Source organism: Xyrauchen texanus, chromosome 17 (genome assembly GCF_025860055.1).
Source record: "Xyrauchen texanus isolate HMW12.3.18 chromosome 17, RBS_HiC_50CHRs, whole genome shotgun sequence".
NCBI lineage: Eukaryota > Metazoa > Chordata > Actinopteri > Cypriniformes > Catostomidae > Xyrauchen > Xyrauchen texanus.
This window is the reverse complement of record NC_068292.1, coordinates 39,709,724-39,732,343: the sequence shown is the minus strand read 5'-3', so window position 1 is coordinate 39,732,343 and position 22,620 is coordinate 39,709,724. Positions and strand designations below refer to the sequence as shown.

Below are 22,620 nucleotides of genomic sequence, written 5' to 3'. Positions count from 1 at the left end.
ATTAAAAGACTGATTCACAGAACCCATTTTGAAACTGGGATCTAAGTTTATGTAAAAAAAAAAAAAGAAATCATATGTGAAATTATTCAGATTTAATTTGTGTTTCTTTTATTTTTATTGTTGTTCTTGTCATTTTATTTTATTTTTATTTCCACAAATTGAAATGGGGAAATGTATTGGATAAATTGAAAGAAATACCAAACAAGTGAATTTACCTACTAAGATAATTATTTTTTTTTTTTTCCGTAAAATTGTTATTCAAAAGTTAAACTCAAGAGTATCATTGGAGTGGGTTCACAGGTATCTATCTATATATTAAACTGAAACTAATAAGAGAATAATACCTAGAAGAAATCAAATTCAAAGGGTAATACAATTGGCATAAGAAAAATTATTCTATATGTTTATTTAATTTTTTCTACACAAACTTGTGTTTTTTTTTTTTTGTTCATTTATTTCCTACTTCCATGTTATGCATTCCAGTAATGTGGTATAAATAAGGTTAAAATATATATATTCAGCTGAACTTAATACAATGTCTGGGTGAGTCATTATTGTTGTGTGCTCCTTATTTTCAGTAGGCGAATCTAATCTTCTGATAGATCTGGTCCATATTCAGACCGTTTGTGTTTGCAGTAAATTGTGTAAACGGTTACAAGTGGAATACAGTTACTTATATTTTGTATTTTAAATAAGTAATCCAGTTACATGTATTTCGTTACTCCCAAACGCTGTACATACATATATATATTCTTTAACTGTTTAAGTACGTTTTATTGTTAATTATTTTTAGCCAAGTTTTATCATATATTATCATATTTTATCAACATTGATTCAATGTGAGAACTTGTGAGCTGGTGAATCACTGTTTTAAAAAAGCCAGCTCATAAAAGTAATTTAGTCATGAATTGGACTAAACCAGTCATTGTGCTTATTGTTGAGCACAACCAGTAAACACAACGCAATAGAAAGGCGTGCTGTTTGGTGTTATTTCATTCAACTTAGACTGCAATCTCATAAATTGGGTACAATATAATTTCTTTAGTGACGCTGGTAGTTCAGCGGTGGAGCAAAGGAAAATTGGAGAAGAAAAATAGAAAGATGCTGTTTTCATAGCTAACACATAGGCGGAAATCAGGGGGGTCAAGTCCCCCCTAAAATATCATTAAAATATGTGTATTGTAAAAAATATAATGATATATTCTTAAAATAATTGTTTAAGAAATAAAATTATACAAATGCAAACGGGGCAACAACAAAAAAAATCCTTGGTGTCCCCTTCAAAAATTGCTCTTGAGAATTGTTATGTTTATTGTCCCCCCCCCCAACATTTTGATGAAATTTTCGCCCCTGAGCTAACATTGGGGTAAAAGCAATTAATTACACATATTAATAATGGTGCATTTCCTCTAAATCCAATGCAATTCAGTTTCATAAAAAATACTTTGCAAATTGTTTTATGCTGGAAAATATCAAATCAAAGATGGATAAACGAGAGGTGTAGTTGGTGCTGTATTTTTGGATTTTAATAAAGCCTTTGATACTGTAAATCATGAGATCTTGCTAATTTTAATTTCTCAGCTGATGCCATCATGTGGTTAAAATCTTATTTGGAAAATAGGAAACAATGTGTAAGATTTATAAATACAACATCAGAATATTTCGATTCTAATACTGGAGTTCCACAAGGAACTATATTAGGTCCATTGTTGTTCAGTATGTATATAAATTATTTACCAAATGTCTGTCCCTAAGATGTTGTTTGTCAAATGTATGCTGATGTTGTTTTTTTATGTGCAGGCAAACAGTCAGCAACAGGCTGCACAGAAATTGACTTCTGCGATGGATCAGGTTTCACAATGGCTTACTAAACCAGGCTTACGTCTTAATGTCAAGAAAAGAGTTTGTATGTTTTTTACCAAAAGGGCATATCATGACGTGCAGAAGTGTTTGTCCGGGGACAGAAGCTTGAGGTAGTAAATTAATTTAAATACTTAGGAATAATAATAGATTATCTGCTTTCTTTTAAAAAAACATGTGAAGTTGTTAACACAAGTACATTTAATTTAGCCAATTTTAGATTTATCATGAGTTTGACTAAAGAGGCAACGGTGTTGTTTATGAATTCCATGATTCTTCCACATGGAACAATTTGCAGGCTTTAATGAAGATGAGGATATCAAACAACGCGGAGAAAACAAAGATTCAAATAGACTACACACTAACATCGGTGTTACAGAACTAGAACTGACCATGAATGAACAAAACAGGAGTGTATTTATACACTCCTGTGCAATATGTGAGATGTAGTCCGGGAGAAAACTTCAAAATAAGAGTCCTAGGAAAAACATGAGGAAGGCAGACTGTGACACACAGTGGCTGTGAATGCCCAATTTCACCAGCAGTTTTATAATGTATAGATGTTATGAATTCAAAATCAGTCATGCGAGTCTCTGTTAAATTCACTAGGCATTGAGCAAGGGAGCATGTGCATCCGCTTCAATCAAACCATTCGCAATGTAGAAAGGGAGTGCCATCAAACCTCGACTTCATTTCAATAATCAGTTGTGCAGCTTTCATGGATATCACACTGATGTCTCAGAGGTCAAAGTGTGCTGGATTTTAAAGTGTTTTAGATTTAGATTTAGTTTCTCCTCCAAATGTGAGCACATATTACAATTCAAAACTATGCCATTATCCACAAGAGGCCTTCTTATCAGCAAGAAATAATCTAATATTAATAGATTATCAAAAAATCGTTAGTTGCAGCCCTATAGAAAATAAAGAAATAAAATGCTTCTACTTCTTCTTTACACTCACTTTGTTTGGTTTGACAGCTCTCTGTAGATTCTCTATCCATTTGTCTCGCTCCGCAGCCGACCGACAAGCAAAACACTTTGTTCCCAAAGCAGTTGTCACCTATAGAAAGAAATAATGAGTTTTGAGATTTAAACCATCAGCATTATAATAAGAAAGAGCCGATCACAAATTACCAGAGGGCAGAATGGCTCCACACAAGAAGTAATTTTGAGAGTTAAAATGCATGCATTAAATGCCTCAAGGTGAAAAGCCTACTAGCTTTTGGAACAAAGCCTAAATCTATTGTTTTCTATAGATCACATGCAGGTCGAAAAAGTCTCACACTACCTCAAAGCAGTACTCCTGTCCCAGTATACTGGAGTGAACTGGCTTGATTATAGCATCTTCATCAAGTGTTAAATCCAAAGCCTCAGCCGCACTGCTTGGAGACAGCAAAGACTCATGGGAGTGTGATTCCTTGAAGCTCTGCATCAGACGAGTCCTAGAGAAGTAGAGCAAAAACAACATAACTGAAAGATCCCAACACACATGGGCAAACATCACATAATTACATCTCGAGTGCAAATTTAAAGGAATTGTTCACTAAAATGTTAAAATTCTTTGTTCTAAAATTATTCACTAGCCTTCATGTTGCGGACTAGCATGACTTATCTTTTTGGAAAAAAAAGGTCTGTTGCATACAGTTCATAGTGCATGACTGTTTAGCTCACAATACCAAAAAGTGCTATAAAGGTGCTTCCACACAAGCACTTTTGGTGCTCACTCAGATTCGTTTGACATCAAAGTTTGCTTTGTTTGAAAAATGTGAACACTGTTTTCTGAACTCGGGTGAGCACCTGGGTTCATGTGAACTCCAGTACGGTTCACTGCTGATATGAACGCAATCGTACTAGAACGCAGAAGAGAACCACTATTATTGACATGTCTTTGCTGGCTCACGACTGCAGTTATTATCTTAAAAATGCATTGCTCATATCTGCTTGTCTCCAAATACAATAAATCGCCTCCAGAGGGCAGCTCAAATTCTTCACATCTCTTGCACCACATCTGTGGGCTCATGGAAGACAAAAAGTTTTTGTGGTAAATCCAAAAAGATGAATACTTCAATAACACAGCGAAGCTAATGTCTTCTTGAGTTGTTACCTAGTTAAAGTGGTAAACAGCCTCAAGTTGATGACACAATTGGACTGCGTTTTGGATGCAAATAATATGATGTGAACGGACACCAGCAGTGACAGGGGGAGGGGGGAGGGAACAAACTAGGGAAGGGCACCTTTTTATTTATTAATAAAAAATTATTTTATCCCCATAACAGTTAAATTATCTAGCTGTTTTTCTTGCATATTTGTGACAATAGAAGGCCATGTGTTCACTTGCAGCATCATATATGAGATGAGCCAGTTTCTCAGTGAAACTGCACCATCACAAAAAATGTCATAATTTTGTTATTAATTTTGTTTTCTGGGTTCAATACAAGTTAAGCTCAATCAACAGCATCTGTGTCAAAATAGTTGGACTGTCCCTCCTTATCTAAAGAAAAAAAAAGAAGTAAAAATTGAGATTATAGTAAAGCAGTTCTGAAGGTTTAAAGGTAGAAATGTGAAGCTTACAATTTTATAAAAGCACACATGAATTCTTTTGTTAAAACGTGTGTATTATTTGAGCTGTAAAGTCATTAAAATTGTTGTTTTTATGACAGTTTTAGGGTTTAAGGATTTATACTGCTAAGTCATCATGGCAATGAAGTTGTACAATTGGAAATAACTGTATACAGTTCAGGTTAACACTCTTAATGTTTATGTCTTGTACCTGTAGCTATTCTTTTGAGTATTTAAAAATTTAAGGATTGGAACCATTTACTTACATTGTACAGTTGAAGTCAGAAGTTTACATACACTTAGGTTGAAGTCATTAAAACTACTTTTTTAAAACTACTCCACAGATTTCATTTCTGCAAACTATACTTTTGGTAAGTCATTTAGGACATCTACTTTGTCCATGACATGAGTAATTTCTTTTAATTGACTACATCACAATTCCAGTAGGTCAGAAGTTTACAATCATAAAGTTAACTGTGCCTTTAAGCAGTTTGAAAAATTCCAGAAAATTATCTCAAGCCTTTAGGCAATACACCAATTAGCTTCTGATAGGCTCATTGGCTAATTGGAGTCAATTGGAGGTGTACCTGTGGATGTATTTTAAGGCCTACCTTCAAACTCTGTGCCTCTTTGCTTGACATCATGGGAAAATCAAAAGAAATCAGCCAAGACTTCAGAGAAATAAATTGTAGACCTCAACAGGTCTAGTTCATCCTTGGGAGCAATTTCCAAATGCTTGAAGGTACCACGCTCATCTGTACAAACAATAGTATGCAAGTATAAACCACGCAGCCATCATACCACTCAGGAAGAAGACGCATTCTGTCTCCTAGAGATGAATGTAGTTTGGTGCGAAAAGTGCAAATAAATCCCAGAACAACAGCAAAAGGACCTTGTGAAGATGCTAGAGGAAACAGGTAGACAAGTATCTATATCCACAATAAAACGATTCCTACATCGACATAACCTGAAAGGCTGCTCAGCAAGGAAGAAGCCACTGCTCCAAAACTGCTATACAAACCAGACTACAGTTTGCAAGTGCACATGGGGACAAATATCTCTAACCCTTTTTGAGAAATGTCCTCTGGTCTGATGAAACAAAAATGTAACTGTTTGGAGGAAAAAGGGTGAGGCTTGCAAATCGAAGTACCCCATCCCAACCGTGAAGCTTGGTCACAAATGGGTCTTCCAAATGTACAATGACGCCAAGCATACCTCCAAAATTTGTGTCAAAATGGCATAAGGACAACAAAGTCAAGGTATTGGAGTGGCCATCACGAAGCCCTGACCTCAATCCGATTGAAAATTTGTGGGCAGATCTGAAAAAGCATGTGCGAGCAAGGAGGCCTACCAAATCCTACTCTGGTACACCAGTTCTGTTTGGAGGAATGGGTCACAATTCCAGCAGCTTATTGTGAGAAGCTTGTGGAAGGCTACCCAAAAACTTTGACCCAAGTTAAACAACTGAAAGGCAATGCTACCAAATACTAACAAAGTGTATGTAAACTTCTGACCCAATGTGAATAAGATGAAAGAAATCAGCTACTATTATTATGACATTTAACATTCTTAAAATAAAGTAGTGATCCTAACACCTAAGACAGGGAATGTTTTCTATGATTAAATGTCAGGAATTGTGAAAAACTGAGCTAAAATGTATTTGACTAAGGTGTATGTAAACTTCTGACTTCAACTTGTGTGTAAAATGAGTAAAATGTATTTTTGTGGTAATCAACATTATGCCACAGATGCTATTGAATAAGCTTAATTTGTATTGGACCTGGAATATTCACTGTTCCAGACATCTGATCAGTTTTACATTCTCACCAAAGCCAAATTATTTCATTTACACACCAAAGCCAATGTTCATCCACATTTGGTGCTGAGCGAGTGTTAATTTAGCATTTTGACTACATCACAAGATCAATATTGCATTTTGTATTAACAAAGTCAAGTTTCCGTTAGTAGTTCCGGTTCTGTAATCTAATTGGGTGAGCAGCATTGCAAACGAGCACAGCACTCGGCCACTTTAGAAGAATCACAGCTGTACTGATATTCATTACAGAAATAATCTTTAAAGCCAGAAAAATCAAATGGTTTATTTGCATGAATGTTTGAGAGAAAGATTCAAATCAGTCTTGCCCAAATATAGATGAATTAAATCACACACCTTCACCTGCACTGTACCTTCAACCACACACACACACACAGGCATCCACACACAAAATCACTTTGCAGTTTAGAGCCATGAATCCTTAAAAGAGCTGAAAAGAAGATTGTCAAGCGCATCGAGAAGTATGACTACATAAGTATCAAAAGAACAAATTAGAAAAAGTATGATAAATGGTTTCATCCCTACTAGTGTGTATGTGTCCTGTGTCTTCTCAGAATCAGTGTGTATGTATACATTCAGCCTCACAGTGTTATGTACATACAGTGTGGGGGAGAGCAGACACACACACACACACACACACACAGAGAAGGAGAGATGGCGGTATAAATATAGGCCCAAACAAGTGAGTCAGTATAAAAGAAATGATGGAGAGAGAGAAATTTCTCAGAGGAAATCAAAATGTTATGTAAACTGTGGGAACTAGAGAAAAAAGGAAGACGATGCCAGATAGATAGACAGACAGACAGACAGCATAGTGGGTTTTTCTCTCCATTATCTACATTTGATGGACTTTTGCGTTTTGTCACTTTTGGCTTGCACATTGGGGGCCGTAAAGACTATAATTTTTAAGGCATGCTTTTTAATCTCGTTATTCATTATAAACACACAATGAGGACTTTGATAGCATCGTTTATTGTTACAGCATTATTTTCTGTAAAGCTGTTTGAAATGATGAGTGTTGTGAAAAGTGTTATACAAATAACCATGACTTGAAAATATGACTTAAAAAAGATACCCTGCATCCAAATATGCATACTTCCATGTTACAAAGCATGCCTGAAACAGTACAATACATCAGATAATATAAAAATATCAGAGGAGCCGTCAGATTTGAAAAGAAAAAGAAAAAAAAGGGTTATTGTAATGCATCAAAGGACAGTACCAACATGGTGGTGTGGTTTGTTTGGGAATATGTTTATAATACACACATGCACACCTAAAGAACATACTTCATCAATGGTTTAGCAGTATGTTCTGTCACTGATTCTTGAGATAAGGGACAAAACATGTATTAAATCTTAGTTTTAATTTTTTTGTACTAAATTAATTTAAAATGGATATATTTGTAGACAAAGGTCTCAGATGACTAACCATGTACGTTTTTATAAAAATGCTTTTTTTCTTTTTCTGGAAATTGACATTTATTCACTTCAAAGCATACATCTTTCTGTATTTTGTGTCAACTCCATCAGACACACTTAAAAGGATGCTATTTTTGTTTGATCCATCCTTAAACATTGTTTGTTTAAAATATGAAAAAAATTAAAAATACCGGACCACGTGTTCCACTTATGCATTCACCATTAAAAGAAAGTGGGAAAGGGGTAGTCAGGTTTATAGCTGACCCTAACACTGTCTGATTTATTCCGGATTATTAAAAAACCTGATGGAGTTGACACAAAGCGAGGACACAAATTTTATAGGCATTTTTATTTTATTGAAAATATAATTGAAAATATACTTTATGTATTGTATGTTATCTTATCCATACCTTTCATTTGATATTTATATTTGTGAATTTGTTTTAAACACTTTGTTTGTTCTTTTGCTGAGGACAGGTTAAGTTACATGTGCTTCCAAGTATAGAGCATGCATTTAAAATATATATTTTTTAATTAAATTGTTTAATAATATAAGTAATAAATGCCCTGAGTATTCACAATTCCTTTAGACTGAACTTTTCAGTATATTAATTATTATGTATTTCTTGATTTTTAACAAAAATAGGACTTTTGTGTGTAGGACATGTACCTCATCTTAAGAAAATACAGGAATTTGGGCACAGCTGTGGAATTCAATACTGCAGCCATACGGAAAAATTCTGTCATTATTTGCCTACAACTTTGTTGTTCTAAATCTTTCTTCTGTGGGAACCAAAATTAGACATTTTGCAGAATAACTGAGCTGCTCTTTTCCATACAAAAAAGCAAACAATGACCGGGGATGTTGTGCTCCATAATGACAAAAAATGGGAGTCCTTCTGTGAAAAACTATAGTTGCTGCTGGAAGAGGTGTTGGTGAGTCCTTTGTGTGTGTCCAAACGCCCCAGTATAGTTTCAGGACACTATACTATAAAAAGGCACCAACGTTAACCTGAGATCCTGACTTTCTGTGGTCATTAAAAATCCCAGGCCAATTCTCGAAAAGTGTACGGGTGTAACTCTGGTGTCCTGGCCAAATTCCCCCATTGGCCTCCATAATGGCTTCCTAATAATTCCCTAAACATATGAACTGGCAACATACGGCACTCTTCTCTCCCCCAACAGCTGGTGTACGGTGGGAATACAGGCGCACTATGTCTGCCGTCGTATCATCCAGGTGGATGCTGCACACTGCTGGTGGTTGAGGAGATTCCCTTGCTACGATGTAAAGCACTTTGAGTGCCTAGAAAAGTGCTATTCACCTTTAAGGAATTATAATTATTATGAGTCATACAGGCTACTTTTATTGTACTTTTATGGAGCTCCTTTGTATTTGGAAGTCTGAGAACCACTTTCAACTATAAACCACAATCCACTTTCATTGTATGGACAAGAGCACTTTGTAAATTTTTCAAAGATCTGCATTTTCGTCATGGATTTGGAATTAATGAGCAAATGATGGCAAAGTTTTCATTTTTGGATGAATTATCCCACAATTCACATCTGCACGAACAAGCTTTTTGGACAGAGTCTTTCAAACCAAAAAGACTTGGCTTAAGTTTATACTAGCCTGATCTCATGAAGATTACATGACCATGTAATTGATGTGCTTCTTTACACGTTTTGCTGCAGTATACCAGTGAAATGTCCAGCGAGGAGAGCCAAAAGCAACCAAAAAAGTGCCGTGACCAGACCAGATTTTTATGGTGTATGTTAGATGAAGGTTTTAATGGGTAAAATGTACTTCCCTAACCTAAAACTTAAACCTAAACTTAACCAAAGGCGTCCTAAAATCAATCGAAACAAAACAAACATCTTTACCCTAAACCAAAACCCAAACCTAACCGATAGTGTCCTATAAGCAAATGCGACATGAAAAGCACGTTTTCTGATGCAACCACGTCAATTCCATGACCCTTTCGTCTCACATGTCAGCTTGCTTGCTTGGCTAGGCTAGAACCGTGGTCTGCCGAGTACAAAGTCCAACACTCTATCAGGTGAGCTTCTGTGCTAGCTAATCACGATGGAATAAGTGTGCAAATGTAGATGGTTCTGTAATACAAGCATTAAAATTTATTGTTTTTTTTAAGTGATCCATTGCAGTAACTTTGTATTATGAGTAATAGAGACATCAGTAAGTGTTTAGAAAGTCACAATTAGCCGATGTATTAGTAATTTGTAAAAAAAAGTTATAAAACACACAGTTGTTCCAGCGCCCCAAGAGTTTTAAATTTTACCAGGAAACTGCCACCAAAGCAGAATGCAGCACATTCAGTTCACAAAAATATATCTATAGTAACGTTCATTCTATGAGACTAGGTTGTTTTATACACACACTTCCAGTGCACTATTTGTTACATCCGGTGCTGGAGTATTACATTTGTGGGATTTAATTATCCTGGTAATCAGTTCTATTCAAGCTAGCTGGTGAATTATATCACAATGGTTTTAAAATGAAACTCAGCAGAAGAAGTTATGCCTTTCAGTGAGACACTGTAAATTGCACTAAAGTTCTGCACCCCATGCCGTCATTCCAGCAGTAAGACTCCATTTGATCATTACACGACAATTTGGCACACAACAATTCAAGTTAAGGGCTGAATCAAATGATTATGTGAAAGTGGAGATGTCAGTTTGAATTTGGTTCAACAATGACATTACTGCCTGTTGTTCAAAACCAGTGTTGAGGAAGATACTTTGAGATAGTATCTTGCAAGCTACTCACAATTTAAAGCAGTTTAAACAGTAACACTTTACAATAAGGTTCCATTCGTTAATATTAGTCAATGCACTAGATATCATGAACAAAAAGTGTACAATACATTGTTTACAGCATTTATTCATCTTTGTTCACTGTTAGTTCACGTAAGGTCATCGTGCATTAACTGATGTTAAACACAACCTTTTGAATTTGAATGACTTGAAAAATGTATAAATTATATGTTGAAATTAACTTTAAGTTAGTTAATGTTATGTAATGTTGTTAACTAATGTTAACAAATGGAACCTTTGTGTAAAGTGCTACCATTTAAACTACAGTTAAGCTACTTTTTTTAAACAGTAATTAGCTACACTAAAGCTGCTTACAGAAAGTAGCTAACTACAGTGAAGCTATTTAAGGGGGAACTAACTTAACTATCACATTCTATTATTTATAATTTAATCAGATAAATATTTTCTGGGACAAAAACAATGCAGTGAACCTCAGAGACTTTGAAGTGAAATATCATGGCAGCACTTGTCTGATTCACAGTATCTCAAAATGATCAAACACAGTTTCAGTAAGCATTTAAAGGAGGAAAGGTTCAGACTGTACCGGTCCTGGTCGGCGCTGCGAAGCGAGGGAGGATCATTTGGCGGAAGCTGCTAGTTCGGTCCAGTTTGGGCTGACTCTTGGCCCTTTTTATGGACCCCTTCAGTCTTCTACTGAGGAAACTCTAAGGAAATGAACAGACTCACAATTCATATGCATGACATAATAATATTACAGACAACAAACCAAAGCAATGTATCTTTTTGATTGCATAGTCAAATATTTGACATTTTTTTTACCCTTTTGACTTGTATGGACCTACAGATCTGGAATATTTCTATAATATCTTTGCTTGTGTTCAGCAGAAGAAAGTCAAACACAACTGGGATGGCATGAAGATGAGTAAATAATAAGAGTTCCCTATGTCACTCACTCAACGTTGTGTCGATGTAGCCTTCTGCCAAGAATCCAAGGATGGATTCGAAGCACCCCTGAGATGGGTAACACAGGGACGTGGAGACCTGCTACAGGCCTGGAGCTGGTGTTCAGACCACTCCATCCCCCGGTGGAGGGCCGGGAGGAGAATCCTTTGTTGCTGTTTTTTTATTTTGCCGCAGCTCGCAATTAAAAAAATAAAAAGAGTGTTTTCTTCACTCCCTATCTAACTTTGCCACTGGACACTGTGCTTTTACAACAGGTACAGCACTGCGGAGGCGGGTCCCCCACCCCTGTGCACCCAGCAGTGGCACAAACCCACCCACGTCCGGGCGGTTGGTATGGATGGCGAGGACTGAACATGGCCTTGCACAGACTCCCGTTAACGATTAGCGAGAGTTCGGCATCAAGATTAGTTTGTGGTGGTAGACCTGACAGATGCGTACTTCCACGTCTCGGTTTTACCTCGACACAGGCCCTTCCTGTGGTTTACCTTTGAGGGCTGGGCGTACCAGTACAGGTACTGTTGCCTCGGTCTTCACGAAAGTCGCAGAGGCAGCTCTTACCCCGCTAAGGGAAGTGGGCATCCGCATCATCAACTATCTCAACTGGATGATTCTAGCTCATTCTCGAGATCTGTTGTGCGCACAGGGACCTGATGCTCAGGCACCTCAGCTGGCTGGGGCTTCGGGTCAATTGGAAAAAGAGCAAGCTCTCCCCGGTTCAGCATCTCTTTTCTTGGGATGGCGTTAGACACTCTATGTTACTCAGTACTCAGTTCAGTTGGTGCTGAACTGCCTGAAGTCATTCAGGTGGAGAACGGCAGTCCCACTGAAACCATTTCAGAGGCTCCTGGGGCATATGGCATCCTCGGCGGTGGTCACGTCGCTTGGGTTGATGCATATGAGACCGTTTCAGCACTGGCTTCAGACTGAAGTCCCGAGATGACATGGCACCACGGGCACATCGCATGGCCATCACAACAGTCTACCAATTCTGCGGGCAGGGGTCCCCTTAGTGTAGGTGTCCAAGTGCGTCATGGTTACGACAGACGCCTCCAAGCATGGTTGGGGTGCTGTGTGCAACGGGTGCGACTAGTATCAACTGCCTCGAGTTGCTGGCAGTATTGCTTGCCCTATTGCTTGCCCTGCGGAGGCTTCGGCCATTGATCCAGGACAAGCAAGTTTTGGTCCAGACGGACAACATGGCAACAGTAGCATACATCAACTGCCAAGGCAGAAAGTGCTCGTGTTGCATGTCGCCCGCCATCTCTGGAGGCTAAAGTTGCTGCGAGCCACTCTCATCCCGGCGACCTCAACAGCATGGCGGATGCAATGTCGAGGCAGGTCACACTCAGGGGAGAGTAGAGACTCCACCTCCAAGTGGTCCAGCTGATTTGGAGTGGATTTGGTCAAGCGCAAGTAGACCTGTTTTCTTTTCGGGAATCCTCCCAATCCTCCGCTCTGGTAAACCCTGAACGAGGCTCCCTTCGGCATAGATGCACTTACATACAGCTGGCCCCGGGGGCTACACAAGTTTGCATTCCCCCCAGTGAGCCTACTTGCAGCACACACACCTGTCCCCCTCCACCTTGAAGGTGTATGTGGCCGCTATAGCGGCGCACCACGATGCAGTGGATGTTAAGTCTCTCGGGAAGCACGACCTGATCATCAGGTTCCTTAGAGGCATGAGGAGGCTGAATCCTCTTAGACCACACCTCATCCCCTCATGGATCTCCCCGTGATCCTATGGGGCCTACAGGGAGCACCGTTTGAGCCCCTGGAGTCAGTTAAGCTAAAGACGGTCTATTAAAAGACTGCCCTCCTGACTGCGCTAACATCCATCAAGAGGGTAGGGGACCTGCAGGCGTTCTCTGTCAGTGACACGTGCCTGGATTTTGGTCCTGAATACTCTCACTAGCACAAAACCTGAATGAGTGCTTTGAGAGCCAGCTCCTTTTATACCAGTATGTCCAGAGGTGTGGCATGCAAATTCCACTCACCAATTCTCATTGGCCTTTTCTCAAAGATCAGAGGTATTTGGTGCTCCCAAGTGTGACCCCTAGTGTCACTACATCGACACAATGTCTCATTCCCTCCATCAAGGAACGGAGGATACGAAAGTAACCCAGAAGAATGAATTTGTGGCCTCTTTTAAAAACAATTTTTTTTAAAGGTTTTAAATGGATGATTTTTACATTGGGATGTGTGGCAGAGATCATTTCATGATAGCATGTGGGAAAAGAAATGGTAAAGAAAATAACAGAAATTTGACGTGTAAAGTTTGCAAATGTTACATAATGATATAAGATGTAAAAGCGTTACAAAATATATAATAAACACATTTTCTAGAGAATAATTTTTCCTCTGGGATTTGGTCAAAAGAGGGTTTTCAAATGTTTAAGAATGTATTCATTTTTGCTTTTGTCTAAGGTAGAAGACATCCTAAGCTTTCTTCAAATGTTTAATGCCAGGTTGTGTGTGTTTGGATCATAATGAAAAGTGCTAAGAAATGTAAAATTGTAAAAGTGTCCTACTTTGCCCAAAAATAAACAACTAAAACTAAAATGAATCCGAGATTATTTTTATTTTAGTTAGTTTTGGAGTAAAGAAAAAGTATTTTAGTTTAGTTTTTACAAATAATTTCAGTTTTTATTTTAGTTTAGCTAATGAAAATTGTTTTAGTTAGTTTTTATTTTAGTTTTTGTTAACAACAATAACACTGGTTGTCACATGACCTCAATATGTTGCATATTTAATCCATGTTCTTTTAAAAATATCTCAACTTTTGGCAGCTTATAATGAGCAAATAATGAGGATCGCTTGCTTCTAGTTGTCTCTGCATGTAAAACTCAGATAACAGAAAGCATTTTAACAACCAAAAAAATGCAAGCTTCATCTTTAGCAAAATATTTGTTGAAATGTCAGATCAGAATCGCTAAAAAAACATAAATTCAAGACTAGACATAAGATAGCATGGTGTCAAGTAAAATAAATAAATAAATAAAAATAATTATAATATTAAACTAATTAATATTCATTTATATATTATGTATGTACTCTATGTATGTACGTATGTAATATATATATATATATATATATATATATATATATATATATATATATATATATATATTATAATTTAAATTCTAACAAATTAGATTACCTGATGTACAATTCTTGTAACTGACTGATATTATATTCTGTGCATACGATTAAAGATTTGTGCAATGTTGCACTATCCACAGTCAACCAATAGTGGGAAGTATTGCTTCATTAATATTTATTTTCACCCATAGTAAGAAGTTTAATACGTTAAATGTAAAAAAAAGTCTCACTAACTCTGTGTCCCCAAGGCTTTACAAGACATGCAACCTCAAATACAACCTTACAATTCACACAGTTATTGCAAGCCAACAACAGAAGAATGTTTAGACACACAGTAGTGGTTTTAGCTTGTATGGTGCCCTGGGCAAAACCTGCAAAAGGTTGTGTGCCCAAACGCAAGATGCTGCCCATGTCGTCCATGCCTAAATCCGCCACTGTAGACACCGGAAATTAAACTGTGAAAACCCTATTTCCTCTGTTAATCCTCATACAGTTTGTTTAGGGTTTGTTCTTAAACCCTAATCCTAAATATTAGCCTAAACTTTGCAATTAATTAACATGAACCACTTAATGTACAGACTCCGTTCAAACTTTGTTTTGCACATAATTTAAATCTTATGTGTGCGGCTATTTTTACTTTCTGTTTTGTGTAAAACAGTATACGTTTTAAGAAATATTAAATTAATATTTGAAAATGTCCCATAAAAGAGTTTTCCCGAGTTTGCAGAGGCAAACATCACTATTACTAGTGCTCATAATTACAGTAATTGTGCAAACCCCTAACTCTTAAATCTAAAATGTTTGTGTCACCAACAGAAACATTCTTCTGTTGGTAACTCGTCCCACACCTTTAGTGCTTCAGATGCAGTATGAATTAAATTACTATTATTTCTAAAGGATTGTTTTAAACTATTTTTGCCTGGTGGATGATAAATTGGGCGAAAACTCTGATGAACTGACACTGAAGGAGGGTCCCAAGCTAAATCTAGTGGCTTGAATATCAAAGAAACTTGAGGTTGTGCTTTATTGACATGAAATTACACACCTAGAAACCATCCACAACACCTAGAAATGCCCTAACAACCAATCGGAACACCCTAGCAACACAATAACAGTGTACTAACACGGTTTCAAATTCTTGAGGTTCATTCAACCTACGAATGGCTTACTTATATTTGTCTCTGCATATTAAGCCGGGATAAGAGAAAGTATTTTAACATAGGACAAAACTAATGACATCACCTTTGGGACACAAAACAAATGTATAAATGGTATTCTCATTAATCGTAATATTAAAAAAGACAAAGATACCTACTTTGGTATATCACAATGAACTGCAATGACCCAATATATTTGATGAACGCAGACAGAATGAGTCAAACATTGGCTGTGTAGCAGATGAACATGTTTGCTTCCTGCATGACTAACTGTTTGTCTAACACCTTTGAACTGCACGTCGGCCGCTCAAACTTAAGCAAAAGCTGTGGCAGAGAAAATGTCTAGGTTACTGTTGTAACCTCCGTTCCCTGATGGAGGGAACGAGACGTTGTGTCGAAGAAGCAACACTAGGGGTCTCTCTTGAGAGCCTCGCGCATCTCTGTACTTGAGAAAAGGCCAATGAGAAATTGGGAGACATAATTTGCATGTCCTGCCCCCAGACATATGAGTATAAAGGGAGGGAAATGCATCTGTTCATTCAGGATTTTCCTGAGGAGATGACAAAGAGGTGGCCGGAAGGACACAATGTCTCGTTCCCTCCATCAGGGAATGGAGGTTACAACAGTAACCTAGACGTTACCCGTATGTCGCTCACTTCGACCTTGTGTCGAAGAAGCGACATTAGGGGTCCAATTTTAATCACGGCATGCACTGAACCGTGTACGTGCGCTGCTGACACAGGTTATAGAGGCAGTTGCGTACCATAATGACAGGCCGTGTCAGACTGTACGTGCCCTTCCCCAATGCCCCATAAGATCGTAATAACCTTATGGTTCCCTACACTCCAATATGGGGGGAACAAGGCGACGTGCCAAGCATGGGAGCAAACGTGCCATTTCTCTCTCTATGTTTCATCTTAACGCTATCACACACATCGGGGAAGGCGTTCTTTCCCAATTCCTATTCTTTCAGGGGGAAAGACCCTGCGGAGACCACACCTGCACAGGCTGGGGGAGGTAAAGAGTGGTGGAATACATCACATGGGATTTTAGGTCGCATGTGGAGAATGCCACGGTGGTAGATCCTACCTCATTGGGAGGGAGGAGTTGCTACAAACACGGCGACCGGGCGGCAGTGAGGACTGCCCAAGGGTCGCTCGCAAGGGGACCGTACCACGCAAAATACACACAGGGGGACAAGTCCACATGGGGGCCCGACCTGTGGAGCACCTATTCCAGTACATTTGAGTACTTGTAGTGGGTCTGGTCGGAAATTCCTCCTCTGAATTCGTGGACCAGAGGGCTAGGGAGGAGTCATTCAGGGAGTTGAGTTTGTGAAATCATTACCTCAGTGGAGGGAAAGGGCGCTAGGTGCAAGCGGTACAACCGGTCAGTTGTTACCGCGTTACCGAGTTCTACCGGCTCGGACCTGAGAAAACACGGGATGAAACCGACTCGACCCTGAGATTGTAAAATATGTCTGCTAAGGAGGTGCCTTTGGCCAGTGCCCATGAGGATGCCACACTTCCCGTCGAGTGTGCTCGAACCCGCAAGGGGGCAGGCACGGCCTGGGTGTGATAGGCCAATGCAATAACATCAACCACCCAGTGGGAAAGCCTCTGTTTGGAGACAGCGTTCCACACCAAAGCAGACAAAGAGCTGTTCAGAACGTCTAAAGCGTGCTGTCCAAATAGACACACAAAGCACGTACCGGACACAGCAATAAAGGGGCTGGGTCTGCCTCCTCCCAGGGTAGCGCTTGCAGGTTCACGTAGCCCAGTCGCGGTTTTAGGGTGACGTGAGTGTGCGCCGGACCAAACTCCAACCTATGAGAACACTTGCAGGTCCCCGACCCTCTTGATGGAGGCAAGCGCTATCAGGTGGGCCGTCTTCAAGGAGAGGGCATTGAGTTCAACTGATTCTAGCGGCTCAGAGGGGGGTCTCTGAAGGCCGAGAGGACCACTGAGAGATCCCAGGAGGGGAACAGGCTTGGCCGGGAAGGGTTCAACCTCTGGGCACCTCTATGGAACCTGATAGCCAAGTCATGCTTACCAAAAAACTGGCCATCTACTGCATCGTGGTGGGCCGCAATAGCGGCAACATACACCTTCAAGGTGGAGTGGGACAGCCTCCCCTCCAACCTCTCCTGCAGAAATGAGAGCACTGACCCGACTGCGCACCTCTGTGGGTCTTCAGACCGGGAAGAACACCAATTTGTGAACAAGCGCCACTTCAGGATGAAAAGTTGCCTGGTAGAGGGAGATCTGGCTTGGTGAAAGCCATGAATCTAAGCTCCGTGCAAGGGGCACTAAGGGGACGATCATATTTAACGTACCCGGCGGGGCTTCGCAGCGGGGCGGAGCAGGTAATAAGGCGTTGGGAGGAAAAAGAGCGTCCCGAGGCACTGGTGCTGAGGGAAGACTCGAAACAATTACTTTGCTCCACATACCCTCCACCGGGGCCGGAGTGGTCTGCTTACCAACTCTGGAGCTAACATCTCGATCTCTGGGTCGTCCGTCTCAGGAAGGCTTGTGAGCCTTCCGGGTCCTGGAGGGTGTTTGTGAGACGGGGGGGCGTACGCATCCTGAGGGGCATTTAACTCTGGGGCTGAGAGCTGGGCCCAGGTTGAGGTGGAGCTGCATGTTTTCTGGAAGCCGCAGGAGGATGGCAGACGGAGCACAGCCTGTGCTGGTGGCGCGATGGGGCATGATATGAGAGATGGCCTCCGTTTGCTTCTTCACTGCTGAGAACTGCTGGGCGAAGTCCTCGATGGTGTCGCCAAAGAGACCGAACTGGGAGACTACATCTTGACCAAGTTCAGACACAGATGTCGTTCCTGAACCACGAGGGTGGCCATCGCCTGCCCGAGTGTCCGCCCTGTGACCTTTGTGGCCCTGAGGGCGAGGTCAGTCGCTGAGCGCAGTTCCTGCAACACGTTGGGGTCAGGACTATCCAAGTGCGGATATTTAAGTGCCTTGGCCTGGTGGACTTGCAGGAGGGCCATGGTATGCAAGGCGGAAGCGGCCTGTCCGGCAGCGCTGTAGGCTTTGAAGGTCAGTGACGACGTCATCCTACAGACCCTGGGCGATCCAGCCAGTTGGCGCCTTTCTCAGGACACAGGTGGATTGCAACTGCTCTGTCCACCGCCGAGTACCCGTGGACCGCTCCGCCGTCGAGGGTAGTGAGAGCGGATGAGCGAGGGGGTCGATTACGGGCAGTAAAAGGTGCCCTCCATGACCTCGTCAGCTCATCATGCACTTCCGCTAAGAAAGGAACCGGAGGGGGGGCGTGGCTGTGAGTGGCGTCCAGACCCGAGGAACCAATCATCCAGCCGCGAAGGCTGTGTGGAGGACGGAGGGTTCCAGTCCAACCCCATGCTGATGGTAGCCTGGGCAAGCATGTCGGCCATCTGGGCGTCAGCCTCTGACTCGGCGTGCTGACCCGAGGGTGGCAGCCCAATCAAGTCTTCCATGTCAGATGCCGGAACACTCTCCGATCCAGCGGCAAGCTCATCATCCAGCTCAGGGGGCTCAAGAGGATAGGCAGATTGGCCGTGGGTGTGTGGTTCGTGGGGATTTACCCAGCGAAACAGAGCCTGCTGCCATCCCGAAATCGCCTCCATCGCCAGCCGGGTCATCCTCAATCCCGTGGGAAGAAGGAGCGACGCGGGGGGCGGCTGGAGTGGCGTTCCTTTTTAGGAAGGAAAGCCACGACCGCAACGTTGTCATGGTAAGGTTCTCGCAGCGAGAACACAAACCATCCACAAATGCTGCCTTGGTGTGATCACGGCCCAGACACACGAGGCAGCGCCTGTGACCGTCAGGAGCGGAGAGAACTTTATAAAGACGCGTCCTGAAAAGGACCCCTTTCAATTTTAGACAACACTGTCAAAGCGCCCAGGGGCAAAGCTGCACTACCGTGCAGAGAAGGAGAAAGCCGCTGATATGCGCCATAGATCCAACAGCATATGCTCTTAGACATGAGGTGAACAGTTTTGTGAAGCACAGCTCGCTGCTCACACAACCGGTCGGCTCCTTAGAAAACTTCTGAATGAACAGATGCATTTCCCTCCCTTTATACCTGTATGTCTGGGGGCAGGACATGCAAATTCTGTCTGCCAATTTCTCATTGGCCTTTTCTCAAGTTCAGAGATGCGCGAGGCTCTCAAGAGAGACACCTAGTGTCGCTTCTTCGACACAACGTCGAAGTGAGCAACAGACGGGGAACTCAGTTGTTAGTGATAATTTTTTGCAAAAATCAAGTATACACATACTGTGGAATTAGGGCACCGCAAACCCGAGTATTTCGAGTATATATGCAAACTCAGAACAAGCAAATAATAGAAGTCTATATTTTATTGGATTTATGCTAAAGATTTTCGATTGGGGCAAGAAATTTAATTCAGGGTTAATTCTCTAAAAACAAGTCTTAATATCTTTTGGAAATTGCTTCTCAAGTAAATGTATCTTTTTTTGAAGAATGTTAAGATATTTACATGTATTATTGTTTTTGGGGGGGTGGGGGTGGGGGGTATATATACTTATTAGAAAAATTATTTTTAGCAGTGCGGTCCAAAGCAGAATCAAATGAGAAAAAAGTGAGTAAAAGATTGTAATATTTCAAATTTTTACATCCTAAAACACTAAACATGAAGAATGGCATTATTATAATTTTGCAACCCATAAACCTCACAAATTGTTGTTCGATTTATGCTTAAAACAAGAAGAAAGAATTGCCAATGGGGTAAGAAAAATGTACTTATTTCAAGATATATTCTCTGAAACAAATTAGAATATCTTAAGCATTTGTTTCTTCTCAAGCGCATTTATCTTGCTGTAAGGACATTTCTACAGGAAAACACTGCTTTTTTTTTCATTTCTTTTTTTTTGCAGTCTTGCCCAAAGCACCATAGTCCAATGAAGATAGATTAGAAACAAGTGGGTAAAAGATCACAGCAAAATATCACATTTTTGAATTGCAATAAACTAAACACAAATAAGATTGCCAGGTCCTTGCTGATTCACACCTTAGTTAGATAACATACCTCAACAGAGGGCAGTGGCGCCACACTGGGTCCAGTCTCTGGATTAGAACCCACAACCTTCCACTCACCAGCAGCCCAATGAGAGAGCGGGGCCAAGTGAGGGAGAGTGAGAGCGAGAGGCGGGGAGAGAGGAAGGGAACGAGTGAGCAGAGGGGTGCTCACTCGCTGTTGAGGCTGTGAACAGGAGAGGGCGCTAGAGAGAGACGGGGAGGGAGCAGGTGACAGGGGCCAAGGAGGAGTGCACGCTGACCTGTAGCCGGCGGACGGTGATGCAAAAGGATGACCCGAGGACTGGAGAGAGAGGGAGAGGGAGGGGGAAAGGGATTGGGGACAGGATGGAGGGGTACTCACGGATTGTCGGAAGGGTTGAGGGGGGGCAGTGGGTGGGATCTCCATGCTTGGCTGTTTCCCGATGGCGATGCTTTTTCGCCGAAGCCGAGAGTTGTCTGAAAGAGAGATAGTGAGAGAGACATAAGTTAATCACTTAAAAGGATGGTACACCCAAAACCGAATCACAAACTGTACAGCTTTTTTTCCCCGCACAGCAAAATAATTATATAAATAAATAAAAAATAAATATATAAAATAATAATAATTTCCCAGTAAAAATACTGAATCTAAACATTCTTAAAACAAGACAAATTTACTTGAGAAGCAAAATGACAAAGATTTTTTGTCTAGAGAAATCTAGCAAATTTTTCTAACATTTACGCTTATAACAAGAAAAAAAAAAAATCAATCAAGAAAAAGAAAACAAGGCAAGTTTGCCTTTTGCCAATTGTAAAATAGTTTTTACTTGATTTAAGCATAAACCCCATTAAAGTGTGTTTGATTTCTCTGAAAACTAGACTTAAAGTGATAGTTTACCCAAAAATGAAAATTCACTCATCATTTACTCACCCTCATGCCATCCCAGATGCGTATGATTTTCTTTCTTCTGCAGAACACAAATTAAGATTTTTAGAAGAGTATTTCAGCTCTGTAGGTCCTCACAAATTTTGAAGCTCCAAAAGCACATACTGAAAAGACAGCAAAAAAGTAATCCATAAGACACCAGTAATTTAATCCATGTCTTCTGAAGTGATATAATAAGTATGGGTGAGAAACAGATCAATATTTCAGTCCTTAATTACTATTAATCTGCACTTCACTTAAACATTCTTCTTCTTCTTTTGTTTTTGGTAATTCTCATTCTTTTTGCATATCGCCACCTGCTGGGGAGGGAGGAGAATTTATTGTAAAAAACAAAAAGGACTTAAATATTGAGCAGTTTCTCACCCACACCTATCAAATCACTTCTGAATATATGGATTTAACAACTGGAGTTTTATGGATAATTTTTTCTGCCTTTCTGTGCTTTTGAAGTTTCAAAAATGGTTCTACAGAGCTGAAATATTCTTCTAAAAGTCGTTGTGTTCTGCAGAAGAAAGAAAGTCATACAAATTTGAGATGGCATGAGGGTGAGTAAATGATGAGAGAATTTGTATTTTTGGTTGTACTATCCCTTTAATATCTTATTCCACTTCACATATCATTTTTTTCTTTTTTTAAGGATGCTTAGATATTTTATCAGACAATACTCAGACAACAAGACTCAGAAAATGAGTGCGAGATTTGGACAGAATTTTAGCCATTCAATTGCATTGCATCTTATTCAATACAATAAAAGTGAATGGTGACTGAGGCTGCCATTCTGCCTAACATCTCCTAAGTTGTTATCATTATCAGCCAATATTAGTCTTAAACTATAGTGACCAGAGACGAACTGATCATGCTTAAAATTATGGCTGATTAACAGATATGATATGGAGACACTGGTAATGAATGACAGAGTGCCGTTGTGCAAAAAATAGCAGCTATTGTTTGCATTTTCTAAAAAATAAAAAATACA

At 40.2% G+C, this 22,620-nt stretch overlaps 1 protein-coding gene across 1 annotated transcript in view; it reads right to left on the bottom strand.

Moving 5' to 3' along the window:
* The window catches only part of LOC127657499 (ras/Rap GTPase-activating protein SynGAP-like), a 153,911-nt gene that overhangs the window by 50,294 nt on the left and 80,997 nt on the right, over positions 1 to 22,620 (bottom strand). The window contains 5 exon segments of the mRNA XM_052146311.1: positions 2,821 to 2,919; positions 3,148 to 3,301; positions 11,050 to 11,068; positions 11,071 to 11,170; positions 21,081 to 21,175. Of these exon segments, the coding sequence (XP_052002271.1) occupies positions 2,821 to 2,919; positions 3,148 to 3,301; positions 11,050 to 11,068; positions 11,071 to 11,170; positions 21,081 to 21,175 (467 nt within the window).